The 22,471-nt window shown below is 41.4% G+C and overlaps 1 protein-coding gene and 1 long non-coding RNA gene across 9 annotated transcripts in view; one reads left to right on the top strand and one right to left on the bottom strand.

The window, feature by feature from the left end:
• The first annotated feature begins 4 nt into the window (after positions 1-4).
• LOC118382314 (28S ribosomal protein S29, mitochondrial-like) overlaps positions 5-22,471 on the top strand; it is a 25,910-nt gene continuing 3,443 nt past the window's right edge. Inside the window, exons 1-6 of one of the 8 annotated variants that reach the window (XR_008090963.1) lie at positions 6-297; positions 433-474; positions 1,129-1,247; positions 2,392-2,539; positions 2,712-2,771; positions 2,860-2,949. Coding sequence is in view for 5 of the 8 variants with exons in the window: in XM_052495208.1 (XP_052351168.1) it covers positions 2,754-2,771; positions 2,860-2,949; positions 3,161-3,277; positions 3,360-3,389 (255 nt within the window). In the remaining 3 variants the exon portion in view is untranslated. Of the gene's footprint in view, positions 475-1,128; positions 1,248-2,391; positions 2,540-2,711; positions 2,772-2,859; positions 2,950-3,160; positions 3,278-3,359; positions 3,803-22,471 lie in introns of those variants that run through there. The other 7 variants (XM_052495208.1, XM_052495206.1, XM_052495205.1 and 4 more) reach the window with 7 other exon arrangements.
• LOC127915307 (uncharacterized) lies at positions 19,793-20,994 on the bottom strand. Its single transcript, XR_008090964.1, has 3 exons — positions 20,945-20,994; positions 20,154-20,297; positions 19,793-20,003 (listed from the first exon to the last, which is right to left on the bottom strand). It is a non-coding gene; the product is annotated as an uncharacterized LOC127915307 (long non-coding RNA).

Raw genomic sequence — 22,471 nt, 5'->3', positions numbered from 1 at the left:
TCTCTACGTAACATCCTTCGTCTACAAACCAAAATGGCGACTACCACGGATTTAGCACCGTGACAGTTCGACCGAAATTGTGCAACTCTTCAGTGTTTTCAAAATAGACCTGAACCGTCTAAAACTACATGACCTTGCCTGTTTGGATTTTCATTTGGAATTTAATGAATTATTTGTTTCGTAAATTGTTGTTGTGTACCTACAGTTGTTGTAGTCTTGCTGCAGTGTAACGTTACTGTAAAACAAGGATGCATGGTGCAGTGTCTTGCTAGCAGATATCTAGCTAGCTAATGCAAGGTTAACTAGCTATTGAGTTTAGATTACATTGCTAGTCCTAATAACATAATAATTATTTTACAGTGAAGGTCGTGCAATAGTACAGATGGCAACTGTGTAAACTGACCTGGGTTTATGTATTTATTCATGTTCCAGACCATGGCCCTTCACAGACTATCCTTGAGATTACGACAAACGGTGAGTCCATGGTGCAAGATCCCATGACATTCATAGCTTTATTTATTCTATTTAACTAGGAAAGTCGGTTAAGAACAAATTCTTATTTACAATGACGGCCTACCAAACAGGCAAAAAGCTTCCTACGGGGGCTGGATTTAAAAAAATATATATTGGACAAAACGCACATCACGACGAGAGATAACATAACACGACACAAAGAGAGACCTAAGAAAACAACATAGCAAGGCAGCACACATGACAAATCAACAAGGTACAAACATTTTTGGGCACAGACAACAGCACAAATTGGCAAGAAGGTAGAGAACAATACATCACACAAAGCAGCTACAACTGTCGGTAAGTGTCTGATTGATTAATAGATTGAAGAGAGCTTGAGGCTTGCACTAATACTATAGTCCCTTATACCTAATTGTTATGTGCTGACTCTCAACTCTCATTTCCATTACACATAAGTCATTGGACGAAGGCGTCTTCTGTATGGGGATGTTTAGTTAAGAGCCCCAACACTGTCTGAACATTAACCTGCATCACTTCCTTATCTTGCATATCAGCGAGAAACAATACATTTAAAAATACAGTACCAGTTAAAAGTTTGGACACACCTACTCATTCCAGGGTTTTTCTTTATTTTTACTATTTTCTAAATTGTAGAATAATGGTGACTACATCAAAACGATGAAAAGCTCAAAAGCTCTGGACACTTGCCATTCTCTCAACCAGCTTCATGACATGGTCACCTGGAATGCATTTCAATCGAGAGGTGTACCTTGGTAAGTTTATTTGTGGAATTTATTTCCTTAATGCGTTTGAGCCAATCAGTTGTGTTGTGACAAGGCAGGGGTGGTATACTGGAGATAACCCTATTTGGTAAAAGACCAAGTCTAATTGCTGCAAAGAAACAACTGCTAAAGGACACCAATAAGAAGAAGAGACTTGCTTGGGCCAAGAAACACGAGCAATGGACATTAGACTGGTAGAAATCTGTCCTTTTTGTCTGACGAGTCCAAATTTGAGATGTTTGGTTGCATCCGCCGTGTCTTTGTGAGATGCACATTAGGTGAACGGATGATCTCCGCATGTGTGGTTCCCACCGTGAAGCATCGAGGTGTGGGGGGCTTTGCTGGTGACACTGTCAGTGATTTATTTAAAATTCAAGGCACACTTAACCAGCATGGCTACCACAGCATTCTGCAGCGATACACCATCCCATCTGGTTTGAGCTTAGTGGGACTATCATTTGTTTTTAACGGGACAATGACCCAACACACCTTCAGGTTGTGTAAGGGCAATTTGACCAAGAAGGAGAGTGATGGAGTGCTGCATCAGATGACCTGGTCAAAACACAATCACCCGGCCTCAACCCAATTAAGATGGTTTGGGATGAGTTGGACCACAGAGTGAAGGAAAATCAGCCAACAAGTGCTCAGCATATGTGGGAACTCCTTCAAGACTGTTGGAAAAGCATTCCAGGTGAAGCTGTTTGAGAGAATGCCTAGAGTGTGCAAAGCTGTCATCAAGGCAAAGGGTGGCTACTTTGAAGAATCTCAAATAAAAAATGTAACACCTTTTTTGGTTACTGAATGATTCCATGTGTTATTTCATAGTTGTGATGTCTTCACTATCATTCTACAATGTAGAAAATAAAGAGCCTTGAATGAGTAATCGTGGCTAAACTTTTCACTTGTACTATATACAGTGGGGCAAAACATTTGTGTCATTTTGAGAATGACACAGATATTAATTTCCAAAAAGTTTGCTGCTTCAGTGTCTTTAGATATTTTAGTCAGATGTTACTATGGAATAATGAAGTATAATTACAAGCATTTCATAAGTGTCAAAGGCTTTTATTGCCAATTACCAGAAGTCTTAAGAATCTCATGTGGTATCATTGTTAAGCTGTGTTTTTCACCCCAGGGAGTGTCTCGTGTGAAGAGCAGCAGTGATGTGGTGGGGGCAGTTCTAAAGGAGCTGAGGCTACAGGCTGGGGGCTTCAGGCTGGCTGGCTGTTGATGGAGTCAACGGTCTCTGGGGAAGGACCACACTCAAGGAGGACAAGAGCCCTGTACTAATACATTCATTCACCTCACTGTGGATCTATAAAAAAATGTTGATTTCTATTGCTTCCATTTTTGCCTTTGTAATTTGTGTAAAGATTGCTTACTTGGCTGACCTTTCTCTCCCCTGTCACTTTTCCCTTCTCTCTCTACTTTTTCTGTGTCTCTCCTCTCTGCCAGGTGGCTCCAGAGGAGTTGACATTGGTTCATAACTTGAGGAAGATGATCAACAATGACTGGGTGAGAACTGCATGGTGGTTATCCTCTAATAGACATTAGAAAATTACATGATTGTGATTTACACCTCTATCCCTCTCTCTCTCCTCAGTGTGGAGGGGCAGTCATCGCCACGCTGTCTCAGACAGGATCTCTCTACGCTCCAAGCTCTGCCTACCTGCCCCAGGAGCTGCTGGGAGAGGTCAGGAGTCATGATTACATCCTGGTTAATGTTATATGTCCAGTCCAAAAACTACCTCTAACCCTTGGTGTCTATTGATCTGGGCTAACAAGGGAATGATCTAGATGTTTTTGGACAAGACCCTTCTGATGTGTTTATATGCATCATCAGTCAAATAGAAACAGAAGTTCACCTATTAAAAACATCCTTATCCTATGTGTTCCTCCTACAGGAGGGCTTTGACAGCATGGACCCGTTTGTCCCAGTACCAGTCTCCTCTACAGTGAGAAGGAGTTTGAGAGCTGTTACCTCTACTACCTGGACCGCCACTGGCTACAACACCCACACAGTAAGAGATATTCACTTTCACCACTGTTTGTGATGGTTTAGATTATGACATGTTGAACTGATTGAGAGATTTCTCTATAAAGGTCAGACAGAGGAAGGGAAGAAAGAACTGATCTTCCTCAGCAACAGAAACCCTTCTGTACTGGAGAGACTGTGTGACTTCCTGTAACATCACACATGGGCCCACACACCCATAGAGATAGGACTCATCTTTATCTGTGACAGCATGGGCAGCGCCATTGAGGCTACAACCCATAGGAATCCCCACTCAGTTGACTACTTTGACCACTTTAAAATGGCGGAAGCCCTCGATGGTGCTGCCCATGCGACATCAAGGCCACTAGCATTCTCTATGGGACAAACGCCAATACAGACTCATACATGGATTATAACGTTGTGTATGTGTCCCTCCATAAATTATTCTGTTGTGATGCATGATAGTGTCTTTCATAATAAAAATGTACATGAAAAACAGTCAGATCTCATGTTCTCTTTTATATGAGCCAATACAGCCATTTTCTTCATGAAAAAGTTAGTGATGTTTGTCTTTTGAATATAGAGAGTACCTGACACAATGCACAGAATTACAACTACTTTAAGTCAATACATTTATTTGACCAAATCAAAGGGTTAAAGCCTCAAGCCTTTTGAATACAGTTTAGTGGTAGATGTAGACCGGTATGGTCAAGTGAAGATGTTCCTCTGCCTCATTACTAGTGTCCTCACGAGAGCACCAGACCACATTTCTGGGACTGTAGAGCATCAGGGCACCTTCGTCAGGGAGGGTGAGGTGACCTCTTTGTGCATTGTTGGGCCGGTCGATGTTACGATGTCCAGATCACCACTCGGTCTCTGTAGAGCTCCAGGGTACCTTTGTCAGTGAGGGTGAGGTGGCCTCTTTGTGTATTGTTGCAACGGCCAGTGTTACTTGCCCAAATGGGATGGTCCTTTGTAGTGTAGATGACCAGGTTGCCATCCTGTTGGAGGATGAGCCTCTGAGCATCTTTGTTGTCAGTGTTTGATGCCCAGACAACCCGACCCCAACCGTAGAGCACAAAGTTGCCATCGGTCTGCAAAGAGAAAATGTATTTGCATATAAACATGTTAGACAAAGATGACCTCTGTACTGCTGTGCATTCCTTTCATCCACTTTTAAATGATTACATAAAAGTTTAAGGTGAAAAAGTGTTCGTCAGCTAAATCAAAATATTAGGGGTGTGCATTTATTCCATTCGATACGTATCTAGATACTTGGTCTGCGATATGATACAGGAATTACATTGTCATTTGAAACAATTCGATGTGGTTTGATGCACTAAGATTAGTTTCATTTCCAATTCTAAATTAAAATCTGCAATTTGTAACATATCAATCGGAATGTATAATGGACATCCACAAATGAATACACACATTAGGAAACGTAACATATCAATGGTGACCCGTCATTGAGGGCAGAGCCTGTTTTGTATGTTTTTGGGCATTAATACGTGTCACATATCAGTTTGCAAACAATGTAAAAAAGTTAATAAATCCGCATACAAACATGGTCTCTTTTTTGCTTTCTTGAGTAAGGCAGCTTCAAAATGCAGGTGCTTCAGCATAGCTCATTGCTTTCTGTGGTGGTGGGACAGCCATTGGAAAATACAGAGCTTTGGGGTTGGTAATGTATTCTAGATGTGCAGTGATTGGCTCAATGTTCTGTCACTCATTGGAACACCACATAACCGCAAAATTACATAGAGACCTCAAATTCAAGTCCCATGGGTGCTGCCATAGTTACATTAGAAGTGCCCATCCAAGAAGGCTCAAGGTCGTTGGCCACAGAAATGGTTAAATCACATATCTACCGTAGATTTGATTGGACTGATCATGTCATACTTTCAACATTTTAGCTAGCAAGTAGACAAGCAGTCATCTTCATGAATCACGTTGACAGTCTGCTGGCAAATCCTTGTCATATGAAGAGAAATTATAGATCAAATGTATTGCTGCTCATCGACTATAAACATTACACAAGTTGAATTGCAAATTCAACAATGAGTGGTTTGGAAAGAATCAGTGGCTAACTGCAAGCATTGCAAAGCAATCACTAGCCTGCTATTCAGTGGAGAGGGTGTTTGGTCCAAGTCTGGGTTTAAGGGTCTCTATTCCAAGCTTAAAAGGATAAACATTCAACACCATGGGCCAGAAAAGTTTGAATACATTGGCCATGATGTCAATCCAGCATGCCTTCTGCCGCATTCAAAACAACTGGAAACTTGGAAATCTCAGACTTTAATGAGTTCAAGACAACAGGGAACTCTGGAAAAAAAACAAGAGACTGGGAAAATACATTTTTGAACGGTCATTCAACTCGGAATTCAAAGTTGTGAACTCGGGCCTCTTTCTAGAGCTCCAACCTGAAGATCACTGACGTCATGATTCAACCTTGTTCCCCCCCATTAGTAGCCCATGTGCCTCACCCTAATAATTTGGTCCCTTCCCCCCTACTGTTCTGACTTGGTGGTGCCCATGTAGCCTATTTTAGAGTAATGTAATCATTGAATATTATAAGAGCTTTCATTGTCTGCTTATATGCCCCCTTTATCCTATGGTACTGACTTGGTGTACAGGGAGAATGCTGTAAGAACGGCCCATGTTCTGAATTCTGTCACTGTACATTTCAAAAGTGTTTAATAAAGCTATATTGACTGCGTCCGCTCATTAATGTTGTACTCGAAATTACAGATTGCCTATTATCTGCTCGTTGTCCCCTTATGCCATAGTTTGTACAACTCAATTATCAGGAGAAACCACATTTGTTTAAGCAAGTCAGCCATATTTTTTTAAAGGGCAGTAAATGAGGATGAATTAACCGTGTCGCTGCCAGACAAGGCTCCACTGATAGCCAGGTGTAGCAGTGATAATGACTTACGCAATTGTGCTGAAAAGAAAGCTCTGCTGTTGGGACAGCTTTATGTAGGCCCTAACAGTTTGTGGGCACCATTTGTCACCATTATAGTGCAATTTGTGTATTGCTTAGTGTTGTATTGGCGTTGCTGTCATGCATCTAAAACATTTTTTTTTGTTCACCCACCAAGATTTACATGCTAAAAATCACCACTGCATATCCATACTAAATGCAGTGTCTTGGATTTACTTACAGAATAATATGAAATGCTCTGAGACCACAATGAGTGGGGTGGTAGATGCCTAGTCTCTATTATTGCTCAGCTCAGGTGCCTATATAAACATACATCATTTACACGCACGCACACAGAACCCAGGTCCTGCGTGTCCCCAGGCACTCATTTGTTGACTTCGAAAAAGCCTTGGTTTCATGCATGTTATCAGAAGCCGCCTCCCTGCATTTGTTTGACTCACTGCTTTAGCACAGTCCACCAACCCTGATGTCCTTGCCGTGTCTGAATTCGGAGATTTCCATACCAAACTACAACATTTTCCATCAAGATAGAACTGCCAAAGGGGAGGGGTTGCAATCTACTGCAGAGATAGCTTGCAAAGTTCTGTCATACTTTCCAGGTCTTCGCCCAAACAGTTTGAGCTTCTAATTCTAAAAATGAATCCCTCCAGAATTAAGTCTCTCACTGTTGCCGCCTGTTATAGACCCCCTCAACTCCCAGCTGTGCCCTGGACACCATTAATGAATTGATTGCCCTCATCTTCAGAGTTCGTTCTGTTAAGTGACCTAAACTGGGATATGCTTAACATCCCAGCAGTCCTACAATCTAAGCTAGATGCCCTCAATCTCACAAATTGTCAAGGAACCCACTAGGTACAACACTAAATCCAAAAACATGGGCACCCTCATAGACATTATCCTGACCAACTTGCCCTCCAAATACACCTCTGCTGTTTTCAATCAGGATCTCAGCTATCACTGCCTCGTTGCCTGTATCCGCCATGGGTCCACAGTCAAATGACCACCCCTCATCACTGTCAAACACTCCCTAAAACACTTCTACGAGCAGGCCTTTCTAATCGACCTGGCCAAGGTATCCTGGAAGGATATTGACCTCATCCAGTCAGTCGAGCATGCCTGGTCGTTCTTTAAAAGTAATTTCCTCACCATCTTAAATAAGCATGCCCCTTTCAAAAAAAAGGTAGAACTCCAGACCTGACTGCCCTCGACCAGCACAAAAACATCCTGTGGCAGACTGCACTAGCATCGAATAGTCCCCGCAATATGCAACTGTTCAGGGAAAATCAGGAACCAAGACATGCAGTCAGTAAGGAAAGCAAAGGCTAGCTTTTTCAAACAAACTACAAAATGTTTTGGGACACTGTAAAGTCCATGGAAAACGAGAGCACCTCCTATATATGCCATTTATGCCATATATAGGAGGTATGTATATATGCCATCCCAGCTGCCCACTGCACTGAGGCTAGGTAACATGGTCACCACTGATAAATCCATGATAAATCGGAAATTTCAATAAGCATCTCTACAGCTGGCCATGCTTTCCTCCTGACTACCAGCTCCGCACCCCCTGCAGCTACTTGCCCGAGCCTCCCCAGCTTCTCCTTCACCCAAATCCAGATAACAGATGTTCTGAAAGAGCTGCTAAACCTGGATCCGTACAAATCAGCTGGGCTAGACAATCTGGACCCTTTTTCTAAAATGATCTGCCGCCATTGGTAATAGGGTTGTAACAGTCTGTTCAACTGCTCTTTCGTATCATCCGTGATCCCTAAATATTGGAAAGCTGCCGTGGTCCTCCCCCTCTTCAAAGGAGGTTACACCTAGACCAAAACTGTTATAGACCTATATCCATCCTGCCCTGCCTGTTGTCCGGAACTCTGACAGTCTCTATGGGGGTGCCACAGGATTCAATTCTCGGGCCGACTCTTTTCTCTGTATATATCAACGATGTCGCGCTTGCTGCGGGTGATTCCCTGATCCACCTCTACACAGACGACACTGTATACATCTGGCCCTTCTTTGGACACTTAACTAACCTCCAAACGAGCGTCAATGCCATACAACACTCCTTCCGTGGCCTCCAACTGCTCTTAAACGCTTGTAAAACAAAATGCATGCTTTTCAAACGTTCGCTGCCCGCACCCACCCGCACAACTAGCATCACTACTCTGGACGGTTCTGACTTAGGAATTTGTAGTTGTCCACATTCTAGGTGTCTGGCTAGACTGTAAACTCTCCTTCCAGACTTATATCAAACATCTCCAATCAAAAATGAAATCTAGAATCAGCTTTATATTTCGCAACAAAGCCGCCTTCACTCACACCGCCAAACTTACCCTCGTAAAACTGACTATCCAATACTCCTGTCAGACTGCATCCAGTTTGCTATCACAGTGCCATCCGTTTTGTTACCAAGACCCCATATACCACCCACCACTGCAACCTGTATGCTCTAGTCGGCTGGCCCTCGCTACATATTCCTCGCCAGACCCAGGTCATCGATAAGTCTATGCTAGGTAAAGCTCCGCCTTATCTCAGCTCACTGGTCACGATAACACCAACCCGTAGCACGGGCTCCAGCAGGTATATCTCACTGGTCATCCCCAAAGCCAACACCTACTTTGGTCCATTTTCCTTCCAGTTCTCTGCTGCCAGTGACTGGAATGAATTGCAAAATAAATAATTTAAAATAATAATAATTTCAAATTCGCTGAAGCTGGAGACTTATTTCCCTCACTAACTTTAAACATCAGCTATCTGAGCAGCTAACCGATCGCTGCAGCTGTACATAGTCCATCTGTAAATAGCCCACCCAATCTACCTACCTCATCCCCATACTGTTTTTATTTACTTTTGTGCTCTATTGCACACCGGTATCTCTACTTGCACATCATCATCTGCTCATCTATCACTCGTGTTAATCTGTTAAATTGTAATTACTTCGCTACTATGGCCTATGTATTGCCTTAACTCCTCACGCCATTTGCATACACTGTATATAGGCTTTTTTCCCATTGTGTTATTAACTATGCTTGTTTAATCCATGTGTAACTCTTTATCTTGGCCAGGTCGCAGTTGTAAATGAGATAGTTCTAAACTAGCCTACCTGGTTAAATAAAGGTGAAATAAAATAAAATCTAGCTCATGATCTACATAAGCAGCAGATATGTATTTAGAATGGGAAATTAATGTGTTCATGCAACAGTGCATAGAATCATATCGCATCGAACTGAATCTCAATTCGTTCTCTAATCAAACCATATCGTTTCCTACTAAAACATAATTTGTGTCTCATATCGGAGCCCATGTATCTAGTATACACTGATTGTTTAAAGAAAAACTACCAAAACTATTTCTGATCGTGAACCTGGACAATAAAAATGAAATATATTTTAAGTCCATTCAGCAGGAATTGACGATAAAGCTATCTATTCCTGGTGCTTTTCTCCACGCGAATGTTTTAAAAGCATCTAATATTTCTTTTTGGGTGGTCTCTGTTTTGAGTGATTTATTTTTCGTCTGCTGATAATTGCTTCAGGGTTGTTGAGTCTAAGGCTATAGGATTCGTCCACCTGTTTAATTCGGATTTATATCAATTTCCATAAAGCTTTTAAAATTGTCATTAATTGCGTTGTTTCTAATTAACATGAATGTGTATATTTTACAATTATAACTGGTTTAGCGTGTATTCGTTTTGTTAGATATTTACCAGGGTTATTAAGTAATATGCTTTATTTGAGTTTAACCTGTAGTTGTTGGCTCTCTTCAAAAGTAAAAGATCGTATTCCTGCGTAAATTCAGAAAATGTTATTTTCTTCTTTATCTTGTAAAGATTTATGGGCTTTCTAAGATTGTGATTTATTTATCTTGCATTTTAATTTCTAAATCAGATGTAACTTTTTGCAGAGTATGAGATTATCATTCCCCTAATGTTTTTAAAAATGGTATTTAACTAGACAAGTCAGAACACATTCTTATTTACAATGACGGCCTAGGAACAGTTGGTTAACTGCCTTGTTTGGGGGCAGAACACATTTTTTTTTTTCTTGTCAGCTCAGGGATTCAACCAGCAACCTTTCGGTTACTGGCCCAACGCTTTAACCACTGGGCGACTTACCGCCCCAATGTACACCTTAAAGGCATACCAAATTATATCAGCTTTTCTCTGTTCTCTGTCTACATTTGTAATGGTAAATATTTTAATTTACGTATTTAATACATTTCGGATCCAGAAGATGCTCGCTGATGTGGTCCTTCTGTGGCTCAGTTGGTAGAGCATGGCGCTTGTAACGCCAGGGTAGTGGGTTCGATTCCCGGGACCACCCATACGTAGAATGTATGCACACATGACTGTAAGTCACTTTGGATAAAAGCGTCAGCTAAATGGCATATATTATATATTATTTATTATATATTATATTATTATATTATTATATATTACTGATGATTCTCCTACTACAGTTGCTGTGTAGGAGAAAAAATCAAATAAAAAAAAAAGTGTATTTTTCTGTTGGTGTAATTAATCAGAATGATCATTATCATTTTTTATCCAGTAAATTGTTGAATGCATTTTTGGAGAGAAAGAAATGTAGTCCATTCTTGAATAGCTTTTCTTACAGATGCCTTAAACAGATGCCTTGATCTTTAGTTTCTTGGCAATTTCTCACATGGAATAGCCTTAATTTCTCAGAATAATAGACTGACGAGTTTCAGAAGAAAGTTCTTTGTTGCTGGTCATTTTTAGCCTGTAATCGAACCTATTTCTGATCAAATTGATGTTATTTAATGGACAAGAAATGTGCTTATCTTTCAAAACAATTACATTTCTAAGTGGCCCCAAACTTTTGATTTTTTAAATATATATTAGAGAATAAAATAATGTTTCAAGATTAAGGTTCAGCTGAAGGCACCAGAGTTAAATCCTATCACTTTGCCAGTAACTTTTTCTGCTACCATTAATGTCAAGCCGTCTACACGTACAGTTTGATGCATACGTTTGATAAATCCAACATATGCAACATAATTTCCAATTGAACGCTGCGTTTGCCTTGCAGCATTGCGTTGCAGAGCCAGTTGCAGTGAGTTGGTGTGGTGCATATGTTGATTTATCGAATGCATCAAGCTGTATGCTAGATGCCTTGACGTTAATGATAGCAGAAGGTGAATGTTGAACTTTTGTTGTACACATATCCATTAAACATTTTTAAATATATAATTAAAGTTTGACTACATAATTTATTACACAGCATTGATTTAATAACACTGTCTGTCTGATCACAGCTTGAATCGTACATCCCTACAAAAAAACGTCTAAGGTCAAAATAAGTTGCAGACCAGATATCTAATGTTAATATAATTGAAATGTACATGTTTCACTAACTATTGTACCTGAAAGATAGCTTTAAATTGTCCATTGTTGGAGAGGAGGTAGTCCCCTTTCAGTAGGATCCTCTCGGTGCTCATGTAGTCTATACTCATGATTCTGAAAGAGAGAATTTATATTGTTTATTTGCTGCAGTTTATTATAGTAAACACCCACACAAACAGCAAGGCGAGCAAAACACATTTAGACAAAAGGAAGAAAGAGAGAGAAAATGTGCCTAAATCTAGCTCTTTATAATGAGAATGGATCATTTCAGTTCTAAATGACAAATGTAAAAAACAACTAAATAATACACAAAAGTAATAGAAATGCATCTCATTACGACCTAATTTAACTGGCTATTCCCTGTACATAAATGAAAAAACACACGTTAAAATAGGAGTTACCTCAAATTCTTAAATTAACTTACAAGTATTTAGGAGCAGTCGATTGAAGAGGTGAATTGCAGTTGTGCGGTGATGAAGCAGCTCTGGCCTTATATCCCTGCTCAGGTGAAGGGGGTGGAGTAATAAGGATGAGGAAATGGGTGGTGTCCATTGTACATTAAATTTGACCAAATGCGGCTGAAATGTACATGATAGTAACAATGACCAGTGGTGGAAAAAAGTACCCAAATGTCATTTGAGAAAAGGAAAAGATACCATAAGAAAAAAGTCACCCAGTAAAATTCTCTATTTGAGTAAAAAAAAACAAATAGATATATATATTTGGTTTTAAATATACTTAAGTATCAAAAGTAAATGTAATTGCTAAAATATACTTAAATATCAAAAGTAAAAAGTTTTAATCATTTAATCATTTTCAAATTCTTATATTAAGCAGACCACACTGCACCATTTTCTATTAAATATACATATATATGTATATATATATATATATATATATATATATATATATATATATATATATATATATATATATATATATATATACATATATATATATATATATATACATATATATATATATATATATATATATATATACACATATATATATATATATACATATATATATATATATATATATATATATATATATGTATATATATATATGTGTATATATATATATATATATATATATATATATATATATATACATATATATGTATATTTAATAGAAAATGGTGCAGTGTGGTCTGCTTAATATAAGGAATTTAAAATGATTAAATGATTAAACTTTACTTTTTTATATATACACATATATATATATATACATATATATATATATATATATACATATATATATATATATACATATATATATATATATACATATATATATATATATACATATATATATATATATACATACATATATATATATATATATATATATACATATACATATATATATATATATATATATATATACACATATATATATATACATATATATATATACATATATATATATATATATACATATATATATATATATATATACATATATATATACATATATATATATATATACATATATATATATATACATATATATATATATATACATATATATATATATATATATATAGCGAGCATCACTACCTAATGTTACCTCGATGGCTGAAGGCAAAGATATCTCCTATTCCATCGCTATGGCAGCGAACATTCCGCCACCAAATCCCATGGTTCTCACAGGGGTCTCGAATACTAATTGGTACAACTTCAGGGATGAATTCGAGGACTATGTGCTGGCAACCGGTCTACATAAACCCAACGAGGTCCAAGCGGCAAATGAGGAGTTTAATGGGCAGCGAATGCAGGCATTTCTACCGGCACAAACTCACCCTCACAGCACGACAACAGTGTGATGCAAAGGATATATTGGAATGCATTTGAGAATTACTTCAAACCCACCAGGAACGTCATTTACGATTGGTCTGTTTTCGGAAGCTGCAAACAGGGTGAGTCAGTACACATCTTGTAACACGCTTGAGAGAAAGATCCGCTACTTGAATACTGGGGATTGAAAGATGAATTGATTCGTGACAAAATAGTGCTGGGAGTTGCAAATGAGGATACGCGCCGGTCGTCTACTAAGAGAGAGATGCATTACTTGCTCTTTAGGTTTTAGGCTGGGTTTCTGTACAGCACTTTGATATATCAGCTGATGTAAGAAGGGCTATATGAATACATTTGATTTGGTGTAAATACTGTGAAAAATACACACGCACGAGGCAAAGAGCCCTGCCCTGCCTACATTAGTAACTAACTGCCTTTGAAATGTGCTGCACTGCCGAAGTCAGTGACATGAGAATGAGAGCAATGGAAATCGAGACCCCATGCACCGACGTTGATACTGTTCATGCTGTTGCCAGGCAGACATTCAGACAAAACAAATCAAGGCAGAGTAATTCACCATGAACGGTGAAGACAGAGAACCCCATAGCATGTATCTGGGTTGGCGCTCCCCTTTGTGCCGTGGTGGAGATCTTTGTGGGCTAAACTCGGCCTTGTCTCAGGATGGTAAGTTGGTGGTTGAAGATATCCTCTAGTGGAGTGGGGGCTGTGCTTTGGCAAAGTGGGTGGGGTTATATCCTGCCTGTTTGGCCCTGTCCGGAGGTATCATCGGGATGGGGCCACAGTGTCTCCTGACCCCTCCTGTCTCAGCCTCCAGTATTTATGCAGCAGTAGTTTATGTGTTGGGGGCAAGTGTCAGTCTGTTATATCTGGAGTATTTATCCTGTCTTATCCGGTGTCCTGTGAATTTAAGTATGCTCTCTAATTGTTTATTTCTTTCTCTGGGAGGACCTGAGGCCTAGGACCATGCCTCAGGACTACCTGGCATGATGACTCCTTGCTGTCCCCAGTCCACCTGGCCGTGCTGCTGCTCCAGTTTCAACTGTTCTGCCTGCGGCTATGGAACCCTGACCTGTTCACCGGACGTGCTACCTGCCCCAGACCTGCTGTTTTCAACTCTCTAGAGACAGCAGGAGCGGTAGAGATGCTCTCAATGATCGGCTATGAAAAGCCAACTGACATTTACTCCTGAGGTGCTGACTTGCTGCACCCTCAACAACTACTATGATTATTATTATTCGACCATGCTGGTCATTTATGAACATTTGAACATCTTGGCCATGTTCTGTTATAATCTCCACCCGGCACAGCCGGAAGGAGGACTGGCCACCCCTCATAGCCTGGTTCCTCTCTAGGTTTCTTCCTAGCCACCGTGCTGCTACACCTGCATTGATGTAAATACTGTGAAAATACACAGGCACGAGGCAAAGAGCACTGCCCTGCCTACGGAAAACCATGCAGAGCTTGTGGAACTAATAATCACTTTGTAAAAGTGTGTCTCAAAAGAAAAAGACGGGTGAGTGAGGGCAAGATTTACTGTGTTGATGATGTCACTCAGTTTCAGAACGGTGAAAGTGACATTTACATGCATGAATCAATTGGGGCTGTACACTCAAGAGGGAAGAAATGGTTTGTGGCACTACGATTACACAACAAGCAACGTAATGAGCTACAAAGACTAAATCAACCTGGCACCTGATACACACCTCTTGCCCAGTGATACTAGACTAAAGCTGTACTCAGGAGAGCTAATGAGCTCTATGGGCATCTTTGTGACCGAATGTGTAATTCGTGGACGCAAAAACATTCTCTCCTCTCAGGCTCTACATGCAAACGCCTGATACCTGACATAGTATTTAGTCCAGGTTTAGGTATGTGTACAGTATGATCCCTGACATAGTATTTAGTCCAGGTTTAGGTATGTATACTGTATGATACCTGACATAGTATTTAGTTCAGGTTTAGGTATGTGTACAGTATGATACCTGACATAGTATTTAGTCCAGGTTTAGGTATGTATACTGTATGATACCTGACATAGTATTTAGTCCAGGTTTAGGTGTGTATACTGTATGATACCTGACATAGTATTTAGTTCAGGTTTAGGTATGTACTGTATGATACCTGACATAGTATTTAGTCCAGGTTTAGGTATGTGTACAGTATGATACCAAATGACCTGCACATTGTGGATCATGTCCAGCATGGACCCCTGTCCAAAGAACAACTACTCAGCAGATATGACGATATATTCAACAGGCCCGTTGAATCAGTTCCTGGGGAGGTACACTTTGAAGTGGATGAGAGCATCACTCCAGTCCAGTGTGCTCCTCGCAATGTGCCCATTGCAATGAAAGTGGCTGTGAAGGCCCAGCTGGACAAGTATGAGGCCGATGGCCACATGACATCTGTGACTAAACCAACTGACTGGATCAGCAATATGGTCATAGTGAAAAAACCAGAGAAGCTGAGGGTCTGCATCAACCCAAAGTATCTGAACCAAGCACTGAAACAATTTGGTGTCTCAGTTGTGCCTGAGATATACCAACGCAAGCAGCACAAGTTATTGGCTGGGCTCAAGGGCATTGAACCCATAGCCGATGATGACCTGATCGTAGGCTGTGGTGACACAGACGAAGAAGCAGAACATATTCATGATGTGAAGCTCCTGCCACTGATGGAGCGCTGCCGATCAGTTAAGCTTCGCTTTGGCCTGAAGAAGCTGCAGTTCAAGGTGAAAGATGTCCACTTCCATGGTCGCATTCTCTCGGCCAAAACCCTGAAGCCGGACCTTGACAAAGTCAGAGTGATCCTCACAAGCCAAACCCGTCTGATGCAAAAGGAAGAACAGTGTCTCATCGGCTTTGCCAAGTTCATGCCACACCTATCAACAGTCTGTGAGCCTCTGAGCCGGTTGCTGGACAAAGACAAGTATTTCAAGTATTTTTACCTAAGTACTTTACACCACTGACAATGACTCACCATATTCCAGAGCACAATCAACACCTCTAGTCAGGTGTTGAAAACTAGTATGAGCTATACACTATGGTGCAATGCATCAGATTATTGTTTATTAAATGTGTTAATGCGTTGGTACCTGTCCCTATTCAAATAAACCAGAAAATACCACATTCACCACTATAAAGCAGTTAAGTTCTGACCACGGTTTGAGGAAAGAAAGATAGTTGTTGAAATCCCATGTCTAGAAAATCCTGTAGTAGCCTATCAGTTTTTCTGTGATGAAAATAAATCTGTTATTGAATGTTTTCCTGCAATGTTTCCTCAAAGTGTCACTTTCTCCCTCAACGTGCCAAGGCATTACTTTAAGACTCAGGAGTGAGGAAAGGACTTGGTAAGATAGGGCCTTAAACCTACCCTTTCTGTAACAGATGCTTAAAACTAGCGTGTGTTAATTGATAGAATGCTTCAGATTGTTTATTCAATGTGTCAATGCTGGAAGAATAGGCATGACTCCCACTCACAATGGTTCTCTGAAGGTTTTTTACTCAACACCCTCTATGGAAGTCATTAGAATTCTGTGACAAGTTAAACGAGGATGTTTCTCAGTAATCGCCCACATTTCTTTATCATTCCATAACATCAGGTAGTAGTCATTACCATGGAATAACTGAAGACGAGTAGGCGGCCGGTATGTTGCAATAAGCCTTAGGCAATTATTAACAGAACAGTGTTTCTGAAGAATGTATGTGTTATTCCCCACCCATCTTAAAGTGTCAATCTGCAGTTGAAACATTAACCAAACGTCATCCCTGGCCCTGTTTTGGTAAAAAAGCTGAGGGATAGGGCTGGATAAATGTAACCACTCTTAAATTTACAGACAGAGCTATGGATGCAAGGACTGACCATCCAGGATATCAAAATGGTAAGTTATAGTGTTTGTGTACTTTTACTATGTTTACAAACATTGCAGTAAACAAGCTTTTTTTTGTGTTTCGGATGATTGGGTATGACAGTTGTAAAATAGCACCGGAGAAGAAGGCCGCTGTTTTACGTGTCCCCAACCAATTGTGTTTTTTTATTTTTATTTGCGTTGTTTGTAACTTGTTTTTTTACTTATATTGTACATAATGTTGCCGCTACCGTCTCTTATGATAGAAAATAACTTCTGGACATCAGGACTGTGATTACTCACCACGGACTGGCAGAATCCTTTTTTTTCCTTTAATGAGTCTGACGAGGCACAATGCAACGATATACTGCTTTCTCGGGAGCAGAAAACATTTGACCTCTGTCATTGCCAACAAAGGGTATATAACAAAGTATTGAGATAAACTTTTGTTTTTGACCAAATACTTATGTTTGGTCCTCCTTTTTCCTGAAGTCCACAATCATCTCTTTAGTCTTGGTTACGATGAGAGATAGGTTGTTATTCTGGTACCACCCGGCCATGTCTCTGACCTCCCTATAGGCTGTCTCATTGTTGTCGGGGATCAGGCCTACCACTGTTGTGATGTCTGCAAACTTGATGATGGTGTTGAGTCGTGCCTGGCCACACACAGTCGTGTGAACAGGGGAGTACAGGAGGGGACTGAGCACGCACCCCTGAGGGCTCGTGTTGAGGATCAGTGTGGCAGATGTGTCGTTACCTCCCTTTACCTCCTGGGGGCGGCCCCGTCAGGAAGTCCAGGATCCAGTTGCAGAGGGAGGTGTTTAGTCCCAAGGTCCTTCGCTTATTGATGAGCTCTGAAGGCACTATGGCGTTGAATGCTGAGCTATAGTCAATCAATGAAAAAGTAGCATCATAGGTACATCATAGGTACAACTGACAGACAAAATGAGAAAAAAATCCAGAAAATCACATTGTAGGATTTTAATTTATTTATTTGCAAATGATGGTGGAAAATAAGTATTTGGTCACCTACAAACAAGCAAGATTTCTGGCTCTCACAGACCTGTAACTTCTTTAAAAGGCTCCTCTGTCCTCCACTCATTACCTGTATTAATGGCATCTGTTTGAACTTGTTATCAGTATAAAAAGACACCCTGTCCACTACCTCAAACAGTCACACTCCAATGCACACAAGTTATAGGGACCAGTTCCCAGAGCACCCATGACAAAAATCTATCACGGGCTGCCATTTTCAAAGGATAGCTGTAGAATGAATGGGTCCTTTACAGAGACTGGATGAGGCAACACAAACATTATAGTTACTGTACTGGGTACACTCTCAGAAAAAAAAAAGAGTGCTATGTAAAACCCTTTATCTCTGTAGGAGAACCCTCTGAAAAGAAAGGTTCCAGATAGAACCCTTTCAGGTAAGATAAAACCCCTTTTGTCTACAAATAGCACTGTTTCTGATCAATATGAAGTCATTTTTCTGTTGTTGACAAAGAGAAAAGTTTGGATGAGATTCAACATAAAATATGATGGCATACAGGAGTACTATTCAATTTTCCACTGGGTTCACACCGTACAATTTGTTTATTTTATTGATCCTTTATTTAACCAGGTTAGTCTTGTTTTAAGGGGAGACCTGACCTAGAGTGTGGTGAAATATTCTAATCAAGTGAGAGAGACTTTGTCATTTCTTCAAACAATCATCTTTATTCAATATCGATTAATTATTGCAATAATGAAACTACTCAACCCAACAGCCAAACTGAAATGATCAAACAGATTATATAGGACATCAAAATGCTTAGTCAGGCTGGTCCGTCTTCCTGACTGGTCTGGCTGGTCCGCCTTACTGACTGGTCTGGCTGGTCCGCCTTTACCGGACCTTACTGACTGGTCTGGCTGGTCCGCCTTACTGACTGGTCAGGCTGGTCCGCCTTACTGGCTGGTCCGTCAGGCTGGCTGGTCCGTCTTTGACTGGTCAGGCTGGTCCGTCTTACTGACTGGTCAGGCTGGTCCGTCTTACTGACTGGTCTGGCTGGTCCGCCTTACCGACTGGTCTGGCTGGTCCGCCTTACTGGGACTGGTCAGGCTGGTCCGCCTTACTGACTGGTCAGGCTGGTCCGCCTTACTGACTGGTCTGGCTGGTCCGTCTACTGACTGGTCTGGCTGCTCAGTCTCCTGGTTGTCTGCATGGGGTGCTGTTTTACCCCAACCCGCTTTGTCACCCAGATGCCAGGACGATGAGACAATGAGGCATTGTTCTAAACTCTTCCAGGCTATCTCGAGTCACACATACCACATCTTGTCTATGGAATGCCAGCTTTAGGTTTAAATCACCAAGTCATTGTCAGCTCAATCTATCTCTAGCAAAATCTAATTTCCTTTGAACATATGCCCAGACAAACTGCAGGAAGCTAGAGTGGAAACCATCTCTTAACAGAAACATAATTAAACAGAACATAAATGTCCTACTTTTTGTTAAGTACATAAATCATTAACTATTAATATCAAAACAAATCAGTAAATATGTACTTTTTCTAATACAAGAGACATGGACTCAAGGGAGACCTGGACACAAGGCTCAAGAGAGACCTGGACACAAGGCTCAAGAGAGACCTCGATACAAGGCTCAAGAGAGACCAGGACACAAGGCTCATGAGAGACCTGGACACAAGGCTCAAGAGAGACCTGGACACAAGGCTCAAGAGAGACCTCGATACAAGGCTCAAGAGAGACCAGGACACAAGGCTCAAGAGAGACCTGGACACAAGGCTCAAGCGTGACCTGGCCACAAGGCTCAAGCGTGACCTGGACACAAGGGCTCAAGAGAGACCAGGACACAAGGCCCAAGAGAGAGATCTGAAACACAAGGCTCAAGAGAGACCCAGGACACAAGTGCCCAAGAGAGACCTGGACACAAGGCTCAAGAGAGACCTGGACACAAGGCTCAAGAGAGACCTGGACACAAGGCCCAAGAGAGACCTGGACACAAGGCTCAAGAGAGACCTGGACACAAGGCCCAAGAGAGATCTGGACACAAGGCTCAAGAGAGACCTGGGGACACAAGGCTCAAGAGAGACCAGGACACAAGGCTCAAGAGAGACCAGGACACAAGGCCCAAGAGAGATCTGAACACAAGGCTCAAGAGAGACCTGGACACAAGGCTCAAGAGAGACCAGGACAAAGGCTCAAGAGAGACCAGGACACAAGGCCCAAGAGAGATCTGAACACAAGGCTCAAGAGAGACCTGACACAAGGCTCAAGAGAGACCAGGACACAAGGCTCAAGGGAGACCTGGACACAAGGCTCAAGAGAGACCTGAACACAAGGCTCAAGAGAGACCTGGACACAAGGCTCAAGAGAGATCTGAACACAAGGCTCAAGAGAGATCTGACACAAGTCTCAAGAGAGACCTGAACACAAGGCTCAAGAGAGACCTGGACACAAGGCTCAAGAGAGACCTGGACACAAGGCTCAAGAGAGATCTGAACACAAGGCTCAAGAGAGACCAGGACACAAGGCCCAAGAGAGATCTGAACACAAGGCCCAAGAGACCTGGACACAAGGCTCAAGAGAGATCTGAACACAAGGCCCAAGAGAGATCTGGACACAAGGCCCAAGAGAGATCTGAACACAAGGCTCAAGAGAGATCTGGACAAGGCCCAAGAGAGACCAGAACACAAGGCCACAAGAAGAGAGACCTGGACACAAGGCTCAAGAGAGACCAGGACACAAGGCTCAAGAGAGACCATGTGACACAAGGCTCAAGAGAGATCTGAACACAAGGCCCAAGAGAGACCAGGACACAAGGCCCAAGAGAGATCTGAACACAAGGCCTCAAGAGAGACCTGGACACAAGGCCCAAGAGAGACCTGGGACACAAGGCTCAAGAGAGACCTGGACACAAGGCTCAAGAGAGATCTGAACACAAGGCTCAAGAGAGATCTGGACACAAGGCTCAAGAGAGATCTGGAGACAAGGCTCAAGAGAGACCTGGACACAAGTCATCTTAAATGTATCTACCCACAACACTTCCTGTTGTTGGTCCAATCCCAGATCCCTTGTTGCAGCGAGCCTAGGTCCTGTCACTCCGACCCCTGTCTCTGCTGGCCAATTCCTGAGCGACCCCGCATGGTTGCAAACCAACAGTGCTCTCTAGCAAGGGCTCTTTGAAGGGCCAGCCTGGGGGCAAGGAGCACAAGACCTGGCTAAATACTATGTCAGGCATCATACAGTATACACACCTTAACCTCAACTAAATACTATGTCAGGTATCATACAGTACACATACCTAAACCTGAACTAAATACTATGTCAGGTATCATACAGTATACACACCTTAACCCTAAATACTGTCAGGTATCATACAGTATACACACCTTAACCTGGGCTAAATACTATGTCAGGATTCATACAGTGCATAATACACCTTTAACCTGGGCTAAATACTATGTCAGGTATCATACAGCATATACACCTAAACCTGACCAAATACTATGTCAGGTATCATACTGGGCACATGGAGCCCACAGAGGAGCTGGACTTTTCCCCCCTCTCTCTGAGTATTCATTCTACTCTCTCCCTCAGGTTCCTGAGAGTATGCCAAATACAATCCTTATCATTCTGGGCCGTGACCACAGGCAACGAGCCCTCTGCTGGACAGATGACCAACTACAGGCCACATCTCACTTTATATGACATGTATCTAAGGCAGGTACATAATTGACAAAAGGAAAAAGTGATATTTAGTTAGTAGTTGCATTCTGGTAATGAAGTTGGTTATAGAGGAAGTCCATATTACAGGTTCTTTTATCTCAGTTGGTAATGTATGGAGCTTGTAATGCAGGGTAGTGGGTGAGATTCCCGGAACCACCAAAATACCTCAAATCTATGCACGCTTTGGACATAAGTGTCTGCTAAATGGCATATATTATAACAGTAATCTTTCCCTTCACCTTCCATTCCTGGGTCAGACTACTCAATCATATGACCCACTGAAGAGATGAGTCTTCAGTAAGGACTTAAAGGTTGAGACCGAGTTTGCGTCTCTGACATGGGTAGGCAGACCGTTCCATAAAAATTGAGCTCTATAGGAGAAAGCCCTGTCTCCAGCTGTTTGCTTAGAAATTCACACACACCTCTGCTACTGCCACACTGGGCTAGAGTGGTTTGAGAGAAGCACTCTGAAAGAAGAGGGGGCTTTGAGAGAGGGAGGAAAGGAATATATA

This window comes from Oncorhynchus keta, chromosome 34 (assembly GCF_023373465.1).
Source record: "Oncorhynchus keta strain PuntledgeMale-10-30-2019 chromosome 34, Oket_V2, whole genome shotgun sequence".
Classification (NCBI taxonomy): Eukaryota; Metazoa; Chordata; class Actinopteri; order Salmoniformes; family Salmonidae; genus Oncorhynchus; species Oncorhynchus keta.
This window is presented reverse-complemented; position numbering and strand designations above follow the sequence as displayed.